This window comes from Staurois parvus, unplaced genomic scaffold (genome assembly GCF_062004578.1).
Source record: "Staurois parvus isolate SC_StPar_1 unplaced genomic scaffold, SC_StPar_1.0 ptg000068l, whole genome shotgun sequence".
NCBI lineage: Eukaryota > Metazoa > Chordata > Amphibia > Anura > Ranidae > Staurois > Staurois parvus.
In genome coordinates, this window is record NW_028317864.1 from 10013216 (window position 1) to 10034047 (window position 20832).

The 20832-nt window shown below is 44.1% G+C and overlaps 1 protein-coding gene across 1 annotated transcript in view; it reads right to left on the minus strand.

Annotated features, from left to right (window-relative positions):
• Nucleotides 1-20832, minus strand: part of WNK3 (WNK lysine deficient protein kinase 3) — a 190185-nt gene that overhangs the window by 85954 nt on the left and 83399 nt on the right. The window contains exons 5-8 of the mRNA XM_089669140.1: nucleotides 20453-20541; nucleotides 18134-18353; nucleotides 15846-16137; nucleotides 7263-7459 (exon numbers count right to left, since the gene is read on the minus strand). Of these exons, the coding sequence (XP_089525266.1) occupies nucleotides 7263-7459; nucleotides 15846-16137; nucleotides 18134-18353; nucleotides 20453-20541 (798 nt within the window). The remainder of the gene's footprint in view (nucleotides 1-7262; nucleotides 7460-15845; nucleotides 16138-18133; nucleotides 18354-20452; nucleotides 20542-20832) is intronic.

A 20832-nucleotide genomic window follows, 5' to 3' on the forward strand; every position in this document is an offset into this window, starting at 1 on the left:
ATACTTAGCTGAACCTCACTACGATCCAGCGGTGTGAATAGCCTCGGCTGTCCTGGGTCTCTGCCTCCTCATCGGCAGATACAGCAAGCGGGAGCCTGCTGTCAATCACAGCCAGTCAGCCAATGAGGAGAGAGAGGGCGGGGCCAAGACGCAGCTCCATGTGTGAAAAGGACATATGGAACAGCGGGTGACCCCATAGCAAGCTGCTTGCTCTGGGGGCACCCGACAGGAGCGAGCAAGTATAGGATGTTATCCCCCCCCCCAAAAAAAAAAGATACAGTATGGGGTTGAGTTACTAAAACTGGAAAGTGCAAAATCTGGTGCAGCTGTGCATGGTAGTCAATAAAGCTTAAAATTTCCGCTTGTTCAATTAAAGTGGTTGCAAAGGCTCAAACATTCTATGCATGAAGGTAAAAACCTTCTGTATGCAGCAGTGCCCCCAGCCCCCTCGATACTTAGCTGAACCTCACTGCGATCCAGCGTTCTGAATAGCCTCGGCTGTCCTGGGTCTCTGCCTCCTCACTGGCAGATACAGCAAGCGGGAGCCTGCTGTCAATCACAGCCAGTCAGCCAATGAGGAGAGAGAAGGCAGTGCCAAGACGCAGCTCCATGTATGAAAAGGACATATGGAGCAGCGGGTGACCCCATAGCAAGCTGCTTGCTGTGGGGGCACCCGACAGGAGCGAGCAAGTATAGGATGTTAGTTATCCCCCCCCCCAAAAAAAGATACAGTATGGGGTTGAGTTACTAAAACTGGAAACTGCAAAATCTGCTGCAGCTGTGCATGGTAGTCAATAAAGCTGAAAATTTCCGCTTGTTCAATTAAAGTGGTTGTAAAGGCTCAAGCATTTTTACCTTCATGCAAAAACCTTCTGTATGCAGCAGTGCCCCCAGCCCCCTGGATACTTAGCTGAACCTCACTGCAATCCAGCGTTGTGAATAGCCTCGGCTGTCCTGGGTCTCTGCCTCCTCATTGGCAGATACAGCAAGCGGGAGCCTGCTGTCAATCATAGCCAGTCAGCCAATGAGGAGAGAGAGGGAGGGGCCAAGACACAGCTTCATGTGTGAAAAGGACATATGGAGCAGCGGGTGACTCCACAGCAAGCAGCTTGCTGTGGGGGCACCCGACAGGAGCGAGCAAGTATAGGATGTTAGTTATTACCCCCCCAAAAAAAAAACAATGAACCTTAAAGAATTGCTTTAAGCTTTGACAAATTTAAAAAAAAACTGGAAACGGATTGGTTTCTATGCAGAGCTGCACCAGACTTTGCACTCTCCAGTTTTGGTAAATTAACTCCTTTATGTACAAGCTGCCCAGAAGAACTGTGGAAATGTAACCTAGAAGGAGGAATCAGCTTCCCATCAGGTGCTGAAGAATGGAACCTATTTTCCCATGACAAACAGATCAGAGAACAATCTATAAACACAATTACTAAGCGCAGGAGAGAACAAGGGAAGATGGAGTGTCAGCCCAGGCTGGAATGTGTAAGTGTCATATCAGCCGCACACTGCTACGCACAGAGAATTAGAGCCAGGTGGAAAGTTTCTATTTAAGTCTATAGTTGAGGTTGCTGTACGCTCCATAGTAGGTTCTGGTATTTGATCAGAAGCCTCCCTCCCTCTCGCTCTCCGAGCTCCCATTCAGGGTACCCATTCTAGTGTTTCTAATATGGATCGTACACCATACCTATAACGTCAAACCTGCCCACACCATGATGTCTGCGTCCCAACATAATCAAGCACACAATAAGCTCCTCCAAAATGTTCCTTATTCAAATTACCAATACAGAAACAGCCTACACATTTCGGCCTGCGTCATAACTATGGCTGATGCCCTTTCAGGCTGAAATGCGTGCCTGACCCTGAGGAAGTCAGAAGACCGCGTGACGTAACGCGTAGTTACGCCGACACGCAGCTTCCGGTACGAGTGACGCACTTCCGGTGGAGGACGCCATCTTCGCACACCTAGTACACCCAGGAAATACCACATGGATGCATACCCACACACAGCAGCAGGAAGGGACTGCATGTTTATGTGAGTGTACTTCTTTCATTTTTAATTAAAAGATTGCATTAAATACTACACTATGGAGGATCTTTTTTATTACTCACTGGTACTGTGAGTAATACACCCCACAGAGCACCTGATTAAGGGCTCGTTCACACTAGGCTGTTTTGCCAACGCTTGCCAAACGCCCCTATAGCGTTTGGCAAGCGTTGGTCCGGTGTTTGCGGAGCGTTTTCAACGCTCGGCAAACGCTCCGCAAACGCCGCATGCGCGGTTTAGCGGCGGTTGCTAGGCGTTTGCCGAGCGTTAATAACTCCCCACAAACGCCTATAATGCATTTGAGTGGTGTTACCGCTCCGCAAACGCCCCGCCCCGCAACCGCGTCGCAACCGCACCGCAAACGCCGGCCGGGCGTTTGCGGAGTGGCACCATAGACGAGAATAGGAGGCTTCAAAGCCTCCTGACTCGACCAGAGGCGTCCGTTTTGCCGCAACGCAACGCGACGCAAACGCTCCTGTTAGAACAGCACCATGTGCTGTAATGTGCAGAGTTGGCAGAGGCGTTTGGGAAGCGGTAAAAACGCTTCACAAACGCCTCTCTGCCGCCTGCACACAAGGCTAGTGTGAACATAGCCTTAGGCCAGAGGAGGAAGCATTGGAGGAGGAACAGGAGATCGTTTATAATCCTTGGCTTTCTGGAGAGTGATCAGCCAGTGATGTAAAGGATCCAGAGTGATCCTGAATGCTCGTTTGGCCCTTTGGGGTCAAGTATAGGAGGTGAGGAGGCACTGCAGCTGGAGTGGATTTAAAGTGTGCTGGCACTTGCACAAAGCCATCACTTATCACATATTGCATGGTTTTGAAAACACTAAATATTTGTGATTTAAGGACTTATAAGTGTTTGGTTTATAGGTTTTTTTGAGTACGAATAAGGACACTTAACATGAGTTTATTTATTGGATATTCTGTGTGTTTATCACCAATTTAGGTCATCAAAGTGACACTTACACCAGTGTTGTTCACTTTTGTGTTATCACATTTATAGCACTTTATTATTTTATTATATTATTTGTTTAGTTATTTGTATTAGTTAGCGCTGCACCATTTACTATATTACTTTTATTTGGTTGATTGGTTATCACTATAGGGTATTGGCCGCTATTACGTAGGGTTTATTTCCATATCAGCGCAGGAGGATTTTTTTCAGTTTTTTCTTAGGTATGTGGATTGGAGTCAGAAGAGAATGGTATCCTATGGTGTTGCATGCCTTTACACTTGTATATCAACTACAGAGGCTACCGAGACGGAGGACACATCTGAAACAAGATACGACTCTCGACAGAAGAGAACTTCAGCCAGAACAAGTATTAACTTTGCTGGCTCTTTTCCTTAAAGTGGTTAAAAACCCTTAGATATACCCAGGGAATAACTGGCCTCAGGCGATACACAGAGATGAAACATATCTTCCTACATAAGTTGTACCTGTCTATCTGCAGCTCTCTCTCCTGTACAGCTGTTCAAAATGCTGAATTCATAAATCTTGTCAGAGAAAAAAAAAAAGGAGCGGAGAGCTGAAATTACACACTGTACAGCTCAGTGAGGAAAGCTCTGGAGAGCTGATTGGAGGGATGAGACCACACCCCCCTCCACACAGCTCACAGGAAGAGAGCTGAGGCTGTCAATCTGCTGGAGCTCCCTCCCGTCACCATTTTTCTCTTGGTTTCAGGAAAACTTGTCAGATGTGACATATGCTGATAGAGAAAAGGCAGCAGGCAGAAATGACACCTAGTGCTCTGAATTGAGACACGTACACACTATAGAGGAATATGCTTTGTTCATATTTCATGTCTGCAGTTTACAAGCACTTTATTACCACTATTTCAAGTACAAGGATAACTTCAACAGACAGAAACATGGCTCTGCTAATGGGATCTGTATCTTGCATAGTAGTTAGCCCATTCATGGAGGAGGTGGAGAAGAGACCCTTCAGCTCATTCAAGGGAATATCACTGGCTCACTGGTACATGGTTGATGTGTGGGTCAAGATTAAAACATTTGAAATATAAACTGTTTGTGAACACACAACTGCAGTGCACATAAACCATCAATTTTACACAGTAAGAGGAAGAGATAATAAATTACCCTTTTTGTACTATATGTTACAAGTCATGGAGGAGAGTAACTTGAACAGAGGTCTACAGGAAACCCTCCCACATAGACCAGTATCTCTTTGACTCCCACCACCCAAGGGAATACAAACGGGAGGGGGGGTTGGGGGTTATTGGACCTCTTCAACATCAGGCTGAGATGGCAAAATCAAACAGTCTACAAAGAACAGACATCTCAGGGATGCTTTGAAATTTTGAGGCTATCCAGACTGGACTTTCATATATAAAAATCTATAGGTTCAAGCAAAAACACAATCACTGAACAGGAAGGAGAAGCGGAACACATGGAGTAATATCCTGTAGCCATCCCATGTGTAGCTGGAGTGGCAGAAACACGCAATACACTGAGACAGAAGCTTGTACATCCAGTATTACATGATGGCCATTCCAGTTTGACAGATGGCCTCTCATGCCTCTTGTGAGCCAATTGTCCTCTCTGTCCAACATGTGTTCCTTACTGTCCCCAAAAGAACACCCCTTATTCCTTAGAAAATGGACCTTCTTTTAAGGACAGAGTGGACATCTGGTCCACAAGAGGAGTGGAAGAGGCCATCTATGTTAAACTGGTACAGCCATCACTCAGCAGAGGTGGGGGCCTTCACCACCATCTGTCTTCCACATATAATGTAATTTTAGCATCCCCACCCTCACATATTGACAACAATCTACACATTCAGTCATGTAAACGGAAAGATTAACAATAAGGCCTCATGTATAGAGGCATATTGAAAAATTCCTATAAAAACGCTAGATCTTTCTGCCAGGAGCTATCAGAAAAATGCAGCTAAAAAAATGCTTGTTTCAGTACATAATTATGTAATTTATAGGCACATAACATTTAGAGGCCTATGTACAAAAACTCATTCTACTGGCTAGAATATTCAGTCATTCTAGCAACAGAACGAGTTAACACTTGTTTATGTGCATTTTTTAAGCGTAAAAAGTGCAAATACGCTTCTCCAAGAATGCAGGCTTGAGGCATTTTTTTTATGCCACTGAATCCCGGTTCACACGGATGCACTGCAGGATTCGCCGCAAATTCTGTGCGTTTCCCACACTGCATTAGAATCAAGCAAACTGATGCGGGTGTCAAACTACTAATGACACCGCCATAACATTTTGAACACCCTTGTGATCGTATTCCAGTGCAAGGAAAAAAATAAAATAAAAAAAATAAAAAAGGGTCCTGCACCTTTCTTGCGGATACGTTGTGCAATTTGAGCCATACAAAATGAATGGCTCAAATAACACTGCAAAAGAATCACATGTACTCTGAACAGGAATGCGGTGCGTTTCCTGTCCAAATCATATGCGGTTCCCCACACCACATCAGTGTGAACTGGAACTGAACTCTGCAGGCAAATTACTTGCTTAAACGTCTGCATGTATGTGCACATTAGCCAACATGCAGCTGCATTCAGTGGTGTAGGGAAAAAAAAAAATGCCAGACGCCCCTAAAAGCAGTTTTTTGTTTTTTTTTATTACACCTGTGTGCGTTAGGCTTTATGAAGCCTTCCTGACCCCAAGAATAGGATTATGTAACTAGAACTAGTACAGTTCCACAATTTATATACTTCCCATTATGTTCTCCCATCTGCCTTTCCCTGGTAATTGGCAATGAAAGTGCTGGTGCAACCTATTTGGATATAAATGTTGGAGTATTTTCCTGACACTCATTAGAAATGAAGAAGTGGCTTGGACAATTTATTTATTTTAGGTACTTATATAGATTCGTCAATTTACGCAGCGCTTTACATATATATTGTACATTCACATCCGTCCCTAACCCTTAAGGGGGGTACAATCTAAGGTCCAAACTCACATTCATACATACACATACTAGGGCCAATTTGGACAGGAACCAATTCACCTACCAGCATGTCTTTGAAGAAACATTACAACATTGCAGAACAAGTCCAGTTGAATGTGACCAACTACGACTTGATAGAACTTTGAATGAAGAACAGTGAGGCTCATGTGCCAATCACCTGTCATTCTGATATGTACCAGGCCTACAGAGAGGGGCTTTTTGTGATCATCTATTGATTAAGTCAGGCCATAGATAATACAATTTTCTTTCCTTCCAACACAGTGTTGATGGGGGAATCCCACCCGTAACGCTGTTGCATTCTGCCAGCGGGGAGCCTTCCCGGCTAGCAGAACACAATGACCACTGCTAGAGGCTATAGCGGCCAACAGTGTTCGTATGCAAAAAATCCAACAGGCTGGATGTACTGAAGTCAATCAATGACCCGACTTCAGTACAACCAGCCTGTCCATAGATGGATCAAATTTCGGACGGTCCCTGCTGAACCGCCAAGATTTGATCCATCTATGGCCGGCTTAAAACAGAGTAGGGCACGGTAAGAGGCCAAAGCGGCTTTTATCTGTGGTTTGCACCACTCTGCTATGTAATAGGAAGAAGGGCCAGCCACACACCTGCGGATAGATGAATATAGTGTGTATTTATTAATCCATAGGACACACAAAACACCAGGACATGAATACAGGACCTGTTAAAGCATTTCACACGATCACAATCTTGTTATTATTAAGCACGCGATCGTGTGAAACGCGTTAACAGTTCCTGTATTCATGTCCTGGTGTTTTGTGTGTCCTATGGATTAATAAATACACACTATATTCATCTATTCTCCGGTGTGCGGCTGACCCTTCTTCCTATTGCATCGTGTGTGGTGGCGAGCCGGAGCCTGCACCTGATCTGGATTGTTTGCCTGAATGGTATACCTCTGTTCTTTGGATCTACTCCACTGTGTTGGGAAGATTTGTACAGCCTTTATCACATACACACACACACACACACTTAATTATTTATATATTAATGCAGCCACTTCCTCCTACATTAGGTAACCTATTAGTGAAAAAGTGATATATTGCACATTAGCAAAATATTATATAAGGTATTAAAGTTACAAAGCATATGGTCACCACAGCATCATCTTTGTTGAGAAATATTAAAAATTAGTATGTGGTTACCACAGCCCTCATCTGTTCTGCCTTTTCTTTCATCAGCTTCCTTTTATCTGTGACTCAAAATAGACAATTCCTTCTTTAGCAGGAACTCACCGCCTGTGTCTGCTGATAGTGTCCTATGACTTGTTGTGGTGGATAGAACTGCCCCATATGGCTGCTTTCTGTTTGTGGCAGACCAGGGACTTGCTGTGTGCTCATCACATCATGGGAAGCCGCATAGATGGCATTGTGCTGACTGGAAGCATCAGAGAGCGTAACAGAACTTGTTCCTGCATCAGACACGCTATCAACTGCAACAGAAAAAAAAAAATGAAGGATTACCTAGGGCAAATGGAACAATTTTTTGAACCAATAGTTCTAAAAGGAGTTATGATCATACAAAATTAAAGTCATATTAAACCAAAAGCAAGCATTTATTATATTGCAGCTTACCAATTCTTATATGTGATGGCTGCATTGGTTTTCTTTAATAGGCTTTCTTTTATAATAACCTGGTGATCTGGCCAGCAAGTCTGTTGTTTACTTAACAGAACAAGCTGTCATACAGATGTAGCAGTTAGATGGTTGAGACAAATCATTTAAAGCAGCACGTCATCCCTATGGTGATATTCCCTACCCTCCACTCATGCTCCTGTAAAGGGTACTTATTTTTTTTTTCTTTTTTTCCCTTAAAAGAGTACTATCCCTCCCCATAATGCCCATCATTTGCCTAGGCAAATTACAGGCATTATGCCTGCTATGGCTCCTGGGATATACACGTCACATATCCCAGGAGGCCTAGTGATTCATAGAGATAGAAGGAGGAGGGCGAGCTTAGCGACATGTCATCTTGAGGCCCATCGGTTAAACCCAGAAGAGCTAGCAGCCCTCGGGATGACATCACACAAAAAGATGGTAGTGCAGGACCAAGCGGGGGCAGAAATCTGACAGGATTCTGCAAGACACCGCTGGATCGCTGGGCGAGTATCTGAAACATTCAGTACCCACAAGGTATGCAAGGGTCTTTAAAAAATTGGAGGGGAACTGGAGAACTGCATAACACTGACAGGTGTGCTTACAATAATCAGATTTTATTTATGTAAAGCCTTTATCCCAAAAGGAACAACACTGTTTGCTGTAACTTTTTAAAAGGTGTTAACTGCCGTTTGGTTTCAATTCGTCACTATATCTAAACCTGAAACATCTAACATTCCCCTCCCCCACACTGACAATGCTGCTGTCCAAATGTGCCCCCTGTGTTCCTTCATCCAGAGTGGGGGCACTCTAATACAGGAGGTGCATTGTGGGCCAGATCACCAGGTAAAAACAGAGGAGGGAAAAAGCCTTAAAAGGAAAACTAATACAGCCACTACATCTAATGACTGGTAAGCTGCATGTTATATTTTTGGTTTTGAGTTTAATATCGCTTTTCAATGAGTAGGCAGATAAAAAAAATAAAAAATAAGTCCAAAACAAGCTGAAAAAAAAAAAATCATAACTGTGCAGTAGCATTATGTTTCCCAGTTCAAACGTTACTTTCAATACTTTATTACATAGAGCCTTGTGCACCAATTACACAAACAAGGATGTAGTTTCCCTGAGCCTAGATAAAGCAGCTGTCTCACTCTACATCTATGTATACACTTTTGTGCTCAACAGGAATCAGCAAAATCTGCTCAAACTGGCCTTTGAGGCGATGGAGGCATGTTATGAGGCAACTTCCCTCTATACCTGTCATTAAGATAAAGAACCTGAAAGGCAACTCCGTGCCGAAATTGAGAGAAATATTTTGAGTCCTAAAAGAGTTCACCAAACGCAACATCAGATCCCGACCGCTCCAGCCCTGGCAGACTGATCACACCAAATCCCTCAAACGACACAGTCGTGCCCTGGAGCGACTATGGCGCAAAACCAAATCCCAACAAGCTTTCACCTGCTAAAAATCTGCCTTCCACACCTACACCTCCTCCCTCCACGCAGCCAAACAAGCCTACTTCCTGACCCTCATCAAGGCCCTCTCCTCCAATCCTCGCCGACTCTTCTCCACCTTCAACTCTCTACTCTCGCCACCCGCACCTCCACCCAGCACCTCACTCACCGCCCTTGAGATTGCCAATCACTTAAAAAACAAAATTGACACAATTCGCAAGGATATCGCCGCAACTCACACGCCCTCTCAACCCGTCCGCTCTCACACAGCTACCCCCCTCATCCCCCCTCTCCCTCGACACAACCCGCAGGGACTTCGTCACTGCTCAAACTCCCTCCAACCCCGTTCCCCCTCATTCAGCTACCCCCTCATCACCCCTCTCCCACGGCCCCACCACTGCTCTGACCTTCACTTCCACCCCACATTCCTCATACTGAAGCCCCCTCAACACTCCACACCTTTGACCTTACTACCATCGAGGAAGTCGCCAAGGTCCTCTCTGATGCCCGCCTCACCATCTGCCCCCTCGACCCTATCCCCTCACAACTCCTACAACCTCCTTCCCCCTCCATCCTATGCTCCCTCACCCACATCTTTAATATCTCCCTCTCCTCCAGCACTTTCCCCTCCCCTCTGAAGCATGCACACATCACCCCCATACTTAAAAAGCCCTCCCTGGACCCCAATGACCCGAACAACCTCAGACCCATCTCCCTGCTCCCATTCACATCCAAACTCCTTGAGCGCCTAGTCTACACCCGCCTATGCTCTCACCTCAACAACAACAACCTCCTCGATCCCCTACAGTCCGGCTTCCGTCCCCTACACTCCACCGAAACCGCCTTACTCAAACTCTCCAACGACCTAACCGCCAAAGCTAATGGCCACTACTCAGTGCTCCTACTCCTTGACCTCTCCGCAGTCGACCACCCCCTCCTCCTCAAAAAACTACACTCCCTCGGCCTCAGAGATTCTGCTCTCTCCTGGCTCTCATCCTACCTGTCACAACGCTCCTTCAGCATTACCTATAATGCTACCACCTCCCCCTCACTCCCCCTCTCTGTTGGGGCCCCTCAAGGCTCCGTCCTTGGGCCCCTTCTCTTCTCCATCTACACCTCCTCCCTTGGCCAACTCATACACTCTCACGGCTTCAACTACCACCTATATGCCGACGACACACAAATCTATCTCTCAACCCCCCACCTCACCCCCTCGGTCTCCGCCCGAATCACACACCTACTGAGCGACATATCAGACTGGATGTCGCTCCACTTCCTTAAACTGAACCTCTCCAAGACCGAGTTTCTTGTCTTCCCCCCCAGCCCGGACCCCCCCCCCCCCGACTTCTCCATCGCGTCCAACAACGCCACCATCAAACCCGCCCCGCAGGCCAGAGTACTTGGTGTCATTCTGGACTCCAACCTATCCTTCCAGCCCCAAGTCCAATCTTTAACAAACTCATGCAGACTCCACCTCCGCAACATCGCCAAAATCCGCACATTACTAACCCCAGAAACCACTAAACAGCTCATCCACTCCCTCATCATATCACGACTCGACTACTGCAACTCCCTCTTCACTGGCCTGCCTCGCCGCTGGGTATCCCCGCTTCAGTCCATCCTGAATACGGCTGCCAGACTCATTCACCTTACCATCCGCTCCGTTTCCGCCACCCCCCTCTGCCAATCCCTCCACTGGCTTCCGATTGTGCAACGGATCAAATTCAAAATCCTAACACTGACGTACAAAGCTGTCCACCATACTGCCCCGAACTACATCACTGACCTAATATCCAAGTACCGTCCATCACGCACACTCCGCTCCTCACAAGACCTCCTCCTCTCTAGTTCCCTGGTCTCCTCCTCCCATGCCCGCCTCCAGGACTTCTCCAGGGTGTCACCCATCCTCTGGAACTCCCTGCCCCAACCCATCAGATTATCACCTACTCTCCTCTCCTTTAGGCGCACCCTGAAAACCCACCTCTTCAGGGTAGCCTACCCCACCCCCTACTAACTTGCCGACCTCCTCCACTCTTCCTACCACTCCATCCCCCACAGCTTTCTCCTCCTGTGCCACCATCCCCTCCCTCCAAGATTGTAAGCTCGAAAGAGCAGGGCCCTCGATCCCCTCATGTTTTGCATTGTATTGTTCTGTCCCCCATTGTAATGTACAGCTCTGAGCGAACTATTGGTGCTTTATAAATACTGTATAATAATAATAATCACAAATCATAACGTCAGTCTACACATAGGTGAAACTGTCACATAGAAGTTACTCTTGATTAGTAGTGCTTACGACTTCTGGGTTCAAATCCCAGCAAAAACAATTGGGGAGCTTTACAAAAACTGGAACACTCAGAATCTGGTGCAGCTGTGCATGGCAGCCAATCAGCTTCTAACTTCAGCTTGTTCTATTAAGCTTTGAAAGTAAAACCTGGAAACTGATTGGTTTCTATGCAGAGCTGCCCCAGATTTTGCACGGTGAAGTTTTAGTAAATCACCCCCAATACCTTTATTTAATGTTCTGTCCTCCTTGTGTGCGACTCTTCCAAATTCACTATAACAAGACTAGGCCCCCACTGCTGACATTTTCTTTTTAATGAATACAGGCTGTCATGCTGCTTGCTTGCTTTAATGCTTTGTGTCAGTGACCCGATACAAGTGTACAGGTAAGCACTTTATGCCAACTTTCCTGATTTACATACTTGTTCTGGGTCAGCGACACATGGAATGAAGGCATGAGGGCAACATAAAAGCCAGGTACCTAGTTAATATAAAAGCAAAGTTAGAGATTCAGTTTGTCAGTATAGTCTGGTTATCCCTCTGGGATGTCGTCTCAATTAAAAAGTTTTGGTTTGCCTGCGGGTGAAACTTCCTGTCTGTTTTGTCTCTCTGGTCACCTCCATGCCCCCCCCTTTTCCCCTCTATTACCCAATCCCATCCTATCCTGCAGTGCTTACTCGCTCTAGTTCCATCCGGGACATTTCCTGTAAGAGAGCCAGGGATATGAGAGCAGAATCCATATGTCTGAGCTATGCCCCTGCCCGGCCAGAGCCCCCTCCTATTGCCTTACTGTCTATGGCCCAAAGTTCCTGCAGAGTGTGCAGCAATCTATTCCTTCCCTGCATCCCTTACTTCCTTCCCCTCTCTCTCATGGTGCCCCAGCCAGCCTCCTACAGCTAAGTGGCCACCTCAATGATCCACCAAACAAAGACAGTAAGGTGCGGCGCTAGAACAGTAAATCGGTAAAGTCCAATAAATATATATATATATACATATATATATATACACACACACACACACACACACACACACACACACACACACACATATACACTACCATATAAATTGCACAAATCACATATATGTGAAGATTAAAGTGACAAAGGTGCAAATATACAATGCTGAGAGGTGTAATGGGTGATGTTTAGTGAGCACTTAATAATGCCATTTATCTATTCACATTAATAGTCCTAAAAACAGTCCAAAAAGGTGCTTAAGTGTGAAGATCCATCTGAAAAGTTCTCAGGTAGGTGCTCTATATAATCCAGGTGATGTGCCGTGAAATATGGTAGGAATACGCACTCACCAGATGCGTATATATATACCCAGGGGAAGGGGATACATTCTGTCTTTAACCCTATCCTTAAAGGGACCTCCGGCAGACATCCTGAGAGGGAGATATATATATGCGCATTACGGTTGCGCATCTGGTGAGTGCCTATTCGGAACATATTTCACGGCACATCACCTGGATTATATAGAGCACCTACCTGAGATCTTTTCAGATGGATCTTCACACTTAAGCACCTTTTTGGACTGTTTTAGGACTATTAATGTGAATAGATAAATGGCATTATTAAATGCTCACTAAACATCACCCATTACACCTCTCAGAATTGTATATTTGTACTTTTGTCACTTTAATCTTCACATATATGTGATTTGTGCAATTTATATGGATATATATATATATATATATATATATTGGACGTTACCTATTTGCTGTTCTAGCGCTGCACCTTGCTGTCTTTGATTGTTTTGGAGGTTTTTTGGTTTGCCTTTTTGGTGCTTTGGCTGCTTGTGATTGTTTATAGCGCTCACATATTTTATTATAATAAATGATCCACCAGTTCTAATCTATTGCTTTCACTTCTATTACTGCTCGCAGTCATAACCCAACTTCCCCCCTCTACACACACAAACTGGATGTGGTCATATCCTCCGATACACCATTTCCTTTCTACACATAATACCTGTCGTCATATCTTCAGCATGCATAACTCACTCCTGCACATACTGCCTGTTACACCCTGCACACTCCTCTCCTTGCATATATATACTATACACTCATACCCTCTGCACTCCTCTCCTGAAAATGCCATTCATGGGCATACCCCTCAACACTCCTTTCCTGCACATAATACCCAATGTCCTGTCCAACAAATTCCTCTCCTGCACATACTGCTTGGCATTACACCCTATACCAGGGGTGACCAACCCGTGCTTCAAACTAGGGAAGAGCATGCACAAGGTCGGCAAACAGTTTATCACGATCTGGGCTTGCCGACCCGCCATACAGAATGTCATGGTGCAGCTGGAAGAGGAAAAGAAGGTCCGTGTATTAAAAAATACATACATTGCACTTTTGTAGTGGACATATAGGCACCTATAAAAGGGTTAACACCTATTGGGCTGCTTTCATGTTGATCCGCAGGTGCAGTGCAGTGCAGTGCACCACACCCACAAAATAGAAGTCTATGGCAAAGTGCAGCTAACCCGCAGAAAAGCCGCAGGTGCACTGCACTCGTGGTGGGGGTAAACCACAGCCCATCAGTGTGAAACCAGTTCTATTGGGGGCTCAGGACAGTAAGGGCTTGTAAACAGCAGAGATGTTGGGTGCAGCATATAAAGAAACCGATCCACTCCATTTTCCCTCTTCAACCGCTGTAATCCGACTTCTCCTGCTCTCCCTACCCCCGGCAATCAGCGACTGCAAGAGAAAAATGTTCAACGTGCTATTCAAAATTTAAAAAAAAAAAAAAAGTCAAAATTCTGGACCATTTCATTTTATTGTGACCCACGACAGGTTACCAACTCACTCTTTAAAAGGTTGAGTACCCCTATCCTACACACTCCTCTCCGTAATACTCTCAACCACATTTCTGCACATACTGCAGCCCATTTCTTGAACGGAACGCCCACTGTTGTACCCTACACACTCCTCCTGTGCACGTGCTGTCTGCCATCATAACCTCTGCATTCCTTTCCTGCCTACCAACCCTCAGCATCTCTCTCCTACTTACAGTATACTGGCTGCAGTCATACCCACAGCACCTCTCACCTACACATATTAGCTGTTGTCATGCCCTCTGCACTCCTATACTGCACATCTTTCCCACTAAAAGGGTGATTCAACTTTGTAGTTTTCCCAGCTTCCCCTAGTTTCTGGAATGAGCACATTTCTTTTTTTTTTTTTTTTTTTAATAAAAAACAGCTCTGAATAAAACCTATTGAGCAGCAATAAATCATGATTATATGGGCTTTAGGGAAAGAAGGATTTTTCTTAAAGCTGATTTCCTTAGGAAAGAAAGTAGGTAATGTTGTCAGAGAATGGCCATTATTCATTAATATTACTCAAGAGACTTGTTAAAATAAAAGAATAAAAAAAATCGAGGGATTTATTGAACTACAGGTTTTACAGAGCAAGTAAGGGGCTAAGTGCCTCATTTACACCTAGACTGCTTTAACCATTAAGGACCACCCTATAGCAGATATACTGCTACAGGGCAGCAGCTGTGCGCAGAATCACGTATATATACACGTGATTTCGCATTTTCGGGTAGGGGGCACTAGAGCCCCACGCGCCCTACCCGCACCACCATTCAAGGCCGCGGATGTCAATCACTGGGTCCCGGCTGGTAATTACTGAGCATCTCCGATGATTGTTTACTAAGATTGATAATCTTACTCCCTGTCAGCTCGAGCACACTGCTCGGGATGGCTGTGCACAGTACAGCCATCCCGAGCAGTGTGTTTAGAATGAAGAACACACTCCCGCCCCCTAGTAAAACACTCCCAGCACACAGTTAACCCTTTGATCGCCCCTCACATTAACCCCTTTCTGCCCAGTGCCATTAGTACAGTCTCCGTGGGGTTTTTTTTTAGCACTGATCACTGTATTGGTGTCACTGGCGTGTCAGTGACACCAGGCTAGAACCTCCACCCCCCTTCCCCAGTGTCAGAATGTCCACTGCAGTCCAGCTAAAAACCGCTGATCGCCACCATTACTAAGGGAAAAACAAAAAAAAAATTTCCCATTTGTAAACGCTATAAATTTCATGTACACCAATTAATTTACACGGATTGGGATTTTTTTTAGCAAAGACATGGAGCACAATACATTTTGGCATAAATTTATAACGAAATTAGATTTTTTACATTTTTTTTTACTGGACATGTTTTATAGAAAAAAGTCAAAAATATTGTTTTTTTTCTCAAAACAGTCTTTTTTTTTTTATGGTGCAAAAAATAAAAACCGCACAGGCGATCAAATACCACCGAAAGAAAGATCAATTTGTGGGAAAATAGGACGTAAATTTCATTTGGGTGCAACACTGCATGACCGCGCAATTGTCAGTTAACGTAACGCAGCGCCGTAATGCAAAAAATGGCCTGGTCAGGAAGGGGAATAAATCCTCAAGAGGGCAAGTGGTTAAACACACCACATAGCAATCAAACATTGAGCACCCATTGATGGATTCAGACCTGTGACTGTGGAGCACTGCTGATACTGCTGTTGCTGCAGTTGCTGGCGTACATGTTGATCCACCTCTGTCTCCTCACTCTCATTAATGCCTGGCTGTGTAAAGCTAGCAGTAACAGATGTGCCGGACTGAAGAGAGGGGGCCCCAGAAGACCTGCTTTGTGAATCACGGCGTTCTTCTAACTGTCCCGAAAGCAATTTTCGCTCCCTCGTCTTCTTTATTAAGCACACTCGATCCCGTATGGATTTGGCCACGGCTTTACTGTCACTTTCATTGAAAAATCCAGATTTCACCTAAAAACAAAAAAAAAACAAACAAATTAGGAAATACTTCATAAGAAACTTTTCTCTGTAAAGCATTTTGAAATATGCACTGCCAGAGCCCCAAATACAGAAGGAAGAATGTTCCTTAAAAATAAACTGATGTGGCCAAAAGTACCTAAAGTACTAAAAATAAAATATAAGCATCTTGTCATGGCTGTCTACATATCAATCCCAGCACCCCAATGGAAAGACTTATGCTAGATTTTACTAAAACTGGAGCACACAGAATCTGGTGCAGCTGTGCATGGTAGCCAGGGTGGATAAAAATCAATGATTGTAAAAAAAAAAAAATCAAAAAAATCCGATTTTTTTTAATTTAAATCAGATTTTTTTAAATAAAATGCTTTTTGAGGAAAATATATTACCATCCAAAGGTTATTCCATCATGAAATAAAGATTAGTTTTTTAATTATGTAGAATAAGGCTGTATATGTTTAATTTTTTTGGTAAATAAATTTCATGAATCCATTCACAATGTCATGCTCTTCCAGAGGTTTTTGTAAGATTATTGGGCAGTTTCTCTGCCTACAAGATATTATCACAGATGATTGGTTTACTTTTGCAGTTCTCAAAACTGAATTTGACTCAGCGGAGATCACATGCCTCTTCTTCACAGCAAAAATGTTATAACATGAACAGAGTTAAGAAAAAGACCTTAATCCTAACTTCTACAAACCTATGAATACAGAATCAACCCCTTCACTGCTAAGTTTCAAGAAGTTCAGTGAATAGAATAGAAACAATATTTTTCTGATTGTTTGGAGTGGAATAGATCTGCACAAGAAGAAAGTGAAACTAAGTGTGAGGAGGAAGGGGCTGACAGTCTTAAGTTTCTTAAAATATATATATTTTGTTTAGCCAAATTAGTTAACAAACATGGATGTTTAAGCAAATCACATATGCTGGAATGTTATTGTTTCAGATGAATAAATCTATTTAAATTGTTATTATTAAGGTAATGATTATTTTTCTCCTTCCTAAGTACAACAGAAAAGTTGTCCAAATATGAATGATTAACCTATTAAACTGGGGATAAAAAAACTAATATGAAAAGTTGTTATTCTAAAAATCTTCATCTACTTGTATATTAAAGTTATACCAGCAAGAATTAGTCTTTATGTAGAAAACTAGGATTTAAATCAAGCCTTACTGACTAGTGATTTAAATCGGGATTTAAACCAAATCCACCCTGACGGTAGCCAATCGGCTTCTAACTTCAGCTTGTTTTGTTAAGCTTTGATAATAAACCTGGAAGTTGATTGGTTTCTGTGCAAAGCTGCACTAGATTTTGCATCATGCAGTTTTAGTAAATATCCCCCATAATCTGTACATAGAGTTTCAACTTCTCGAATAAAGTATGTGCAAAGCTCTTTTGGCCATGCTTCTCATGTGGGTCACAGGAGTACACTTAGTTCTTGTGACCTGTATTCAGCTGTCTAAAGCCCGCTGTCAGCTGATGGTCAAGGCTCTGCGGGGATCCTGACAATAATGTCAAGATCTGCCCAGATTACAGACCAGCAGCTGGCTCAGCCTCTCAACACAGCATAAAGATGCTTGAGCCAGCTGCCCCCCCCCCCCCACAGTCCAGCACTTCACTTAAAATAATATTAACACTAAACTCCAGGCAAAATGATAATTACACAAATATATACAAACTCCTATTTGTTTTACCCCTCAAGAAATCTGTATTTCTGTACATCCAGTTCTAAATTTTATAGTGCTCTGACACTCAGCACAGCTCTGTCTGGCAGGACAGAGTACCTGATTATTTTTTTTTTGTTGCGGTTAAGTATTTGTAGGTCTTGTCCCACCCCAGTCTGTGACTAAACCATAATCTTCAGGCCTAAAATGTGCAGTTCAACATGTGCGCATCAGATGAAGAAAACAAATGGCTCCAGCAGCAAGATGGTTAATGTAATCATGCAATTACAACTACATACTGCCAAATGCAGTCACGAGATCTCACCATTTCACAAGCCACTTCTTCCGGATTGTCGACGTCCAAGTTAAAGCTGAATTCTATAGCTTCATTGTCTTTATGTTTTCCTTTGAGCTTTTTGGGATCTTCCACCCAGAGTCTCAAAGCTAAAGAGGAGTTTATGCCGTCATCTTCCTCTGCCAGTTCCACCCGCAGCCCGGTGTCTTCGGCAAAAAAGGCATGGTTTAACAGGTCCTTTATAGACAACCTAGACCACGAGAAACACGGGAGAAAAGAGCTCACTTGCACAGCCAATATATGAAAGAAGACATTCAAAGACTAAATAAGTAGGGATATTAAAAAGTCATTGTAAAGGTTTTTTTTTTTTGGTAAAATAACAAACATGTCTATACTTATCTGCTGTGTGCAGTGGTTCTGCACAAAGCAGCCCGGATCCTCCTCTTCTCAGGTCTCCCGCAGGCTCCTCCTGTCTGTCAGGGGCCCCCACAGCAAGGAGTTTGCTATGGGGGCACCCGTTGCTCCATGGAGCCATGGTTTGGCCACCCCCCTCTCTCACCTCATTGGCTGACTGGCTGTGATTGACAGCAGTGGTAGCCAATGGCTCCTACTTGCTGTCTCAGCCAATGAGGCGGCAGAGACCAGAGACAGTCAAGGCTATCATTCACATAGCTGGATTGCGATGGGGCTTAGGTAAGTATCGAGGGGGCTGGGGGCACTGCTGCACACAGGTTTTTCACCTTCGCACACAGGTTTTTCACCTTCACACACAGAATGCATGAAGGTAAAAAAAACTTCAGCCTTTACAACCACTTTAAAAAGACATTTATTAAAGAAAAGGTGAAAGACTGCTCATAGAAAATAAAATAATGTATTAGCAAGAGTGACCCAGCTTTGCAGACTTTTCCAAATAAAGAGCAACTCCTCTCAAAAATGTTTGACTGTAGTGGGGCATAGCCTGTCTTTGCCCCAGTTAGGGAGATTTACCCTATTTGTCATGTTTACAGGTATTTAGAATTTTGAACTGTCCCCAGAAATGGAATAGAGGGGAAATCTTTTAAAGAATGCACTACATTTACTGAACGAATGAGCTGCAGAGCGATTGATCAGCTATCAGAGCTGTCTTCAGACAGAAGTGTGAACCTCAGCATCGGCCATTTGGCGCTCCTCATACTGTATAGGGGGACTGAAAGAATGCTGTAGCCTACACACACTTCATTAGTACAGATGCATTTTTATAAAGCTCATGCCCAAAAATATTGCTTTGGGCCAGAGTTGAGCTTTAAAGTGGAACTTCACCACTGCATTTGTTCCCTTCTCCACCTCTCTTCCATGTCACCATCTTGCAAGGTCTGGCAGATGCGCCAGGCCAGAAATCAGGAAGTGTTGCCTTCCAGCACAAAAAAACACCCCCAGGCACAATTTATAACAACATTATTCTACCTCCTCCCGCTTACAAAAAAAAGTTAAATAATTTTGATACAGGAATACCACTTTAAGGAAGTAGCAAATTGTTCTGTGTGTCTGCACTAGTGTACTTCAGAAACCACAATGCATTCTCTGCATGGAAGTAAAAAAAGGTGACCCACTACCCGTCCTACCCCCCCATTCCTAAACACTTACATGACTCCACCTCACTGCTCCAGAACTATCTCTGGCTTCAGCATCACTCCCTTCACTTTCTTTCATAGTGAGAAACTGAGGACAGTCCTACCCCCCTCTATCCCTAAACACTTACCTGGATACATGTCACCGCTCCAGCACTGCTCCTGACTCCAGCACCACAACCTTTACTTCCTGCTTTCACAGGAGAAACTGAAGGCAGCAGAGTCATAGGCTCCTGCTGCCATCAGCCAAATCAGCAGGGCTGTGGGTTACCAGCACTGGGGGTTACCAGCACTGGATGTATCCATAGACACACACCCCCAGCTCAGGACAGCAGGATCGTGAAAGCCCAGCTGCCTCCTTGACATCTTGCTTGCGAAAGAAGGCACCTGAATTAGAGAGGAGCTGACAGCATCGGCGGGGACAGCCAGAAGAAGAGGAAAACGACCTGTGTAATATCATTGCACAGAGCAGGCAAGTATAACCACCACTTTATTTTAAGAAAATGTTGCCTTTAGTATCACTTTAGCGCCCTGAAAAAAATCTGCTATAAAATTTTTAAAAAGTGTCCAATTTTATAAGGCCAAAATCCACTTTAGGTCACATGTCAAACTACCGGAATCAGATCATTCATGCGGTGAGCTCATTAATCACAAGAATGAGCTTTTAGCTCTGCTTTGTATGGAACCCTTCTGCAGTAATGCTAAGCCACAAATGGAATGTTTTGTTTGCTCCTTCTCTTACCTTTCCGTCTTATTCTGCCGAATACAGCTCTCTATAATTTCCTTTACCTCCGGATCTGTCACTTTGTTGAAACTGGCAGGTTTAATACCCTATAGGGTCAGCAAACAAACAATTATTAGGTCTCACAAGGAAATTTGAACACATTAACGAAAACTTATCCCATTGGCCAAACTGTAAAAACAATGGTCTTAGATTGGCAACAAGAGCCATCTATCTTTTCAATGAATAAACAACACCCATAAAAATCACTAACTTGTAGAACTTCCAAGCCTAATACAAGCCAAGCTGGGTGAAAAACTATTTACTGCACTTACAGGCATGTTGTATGAACTGCATACAGTAAACAGCTCTGAGTTATGGTAGGATTTGGTGGAGAAGGG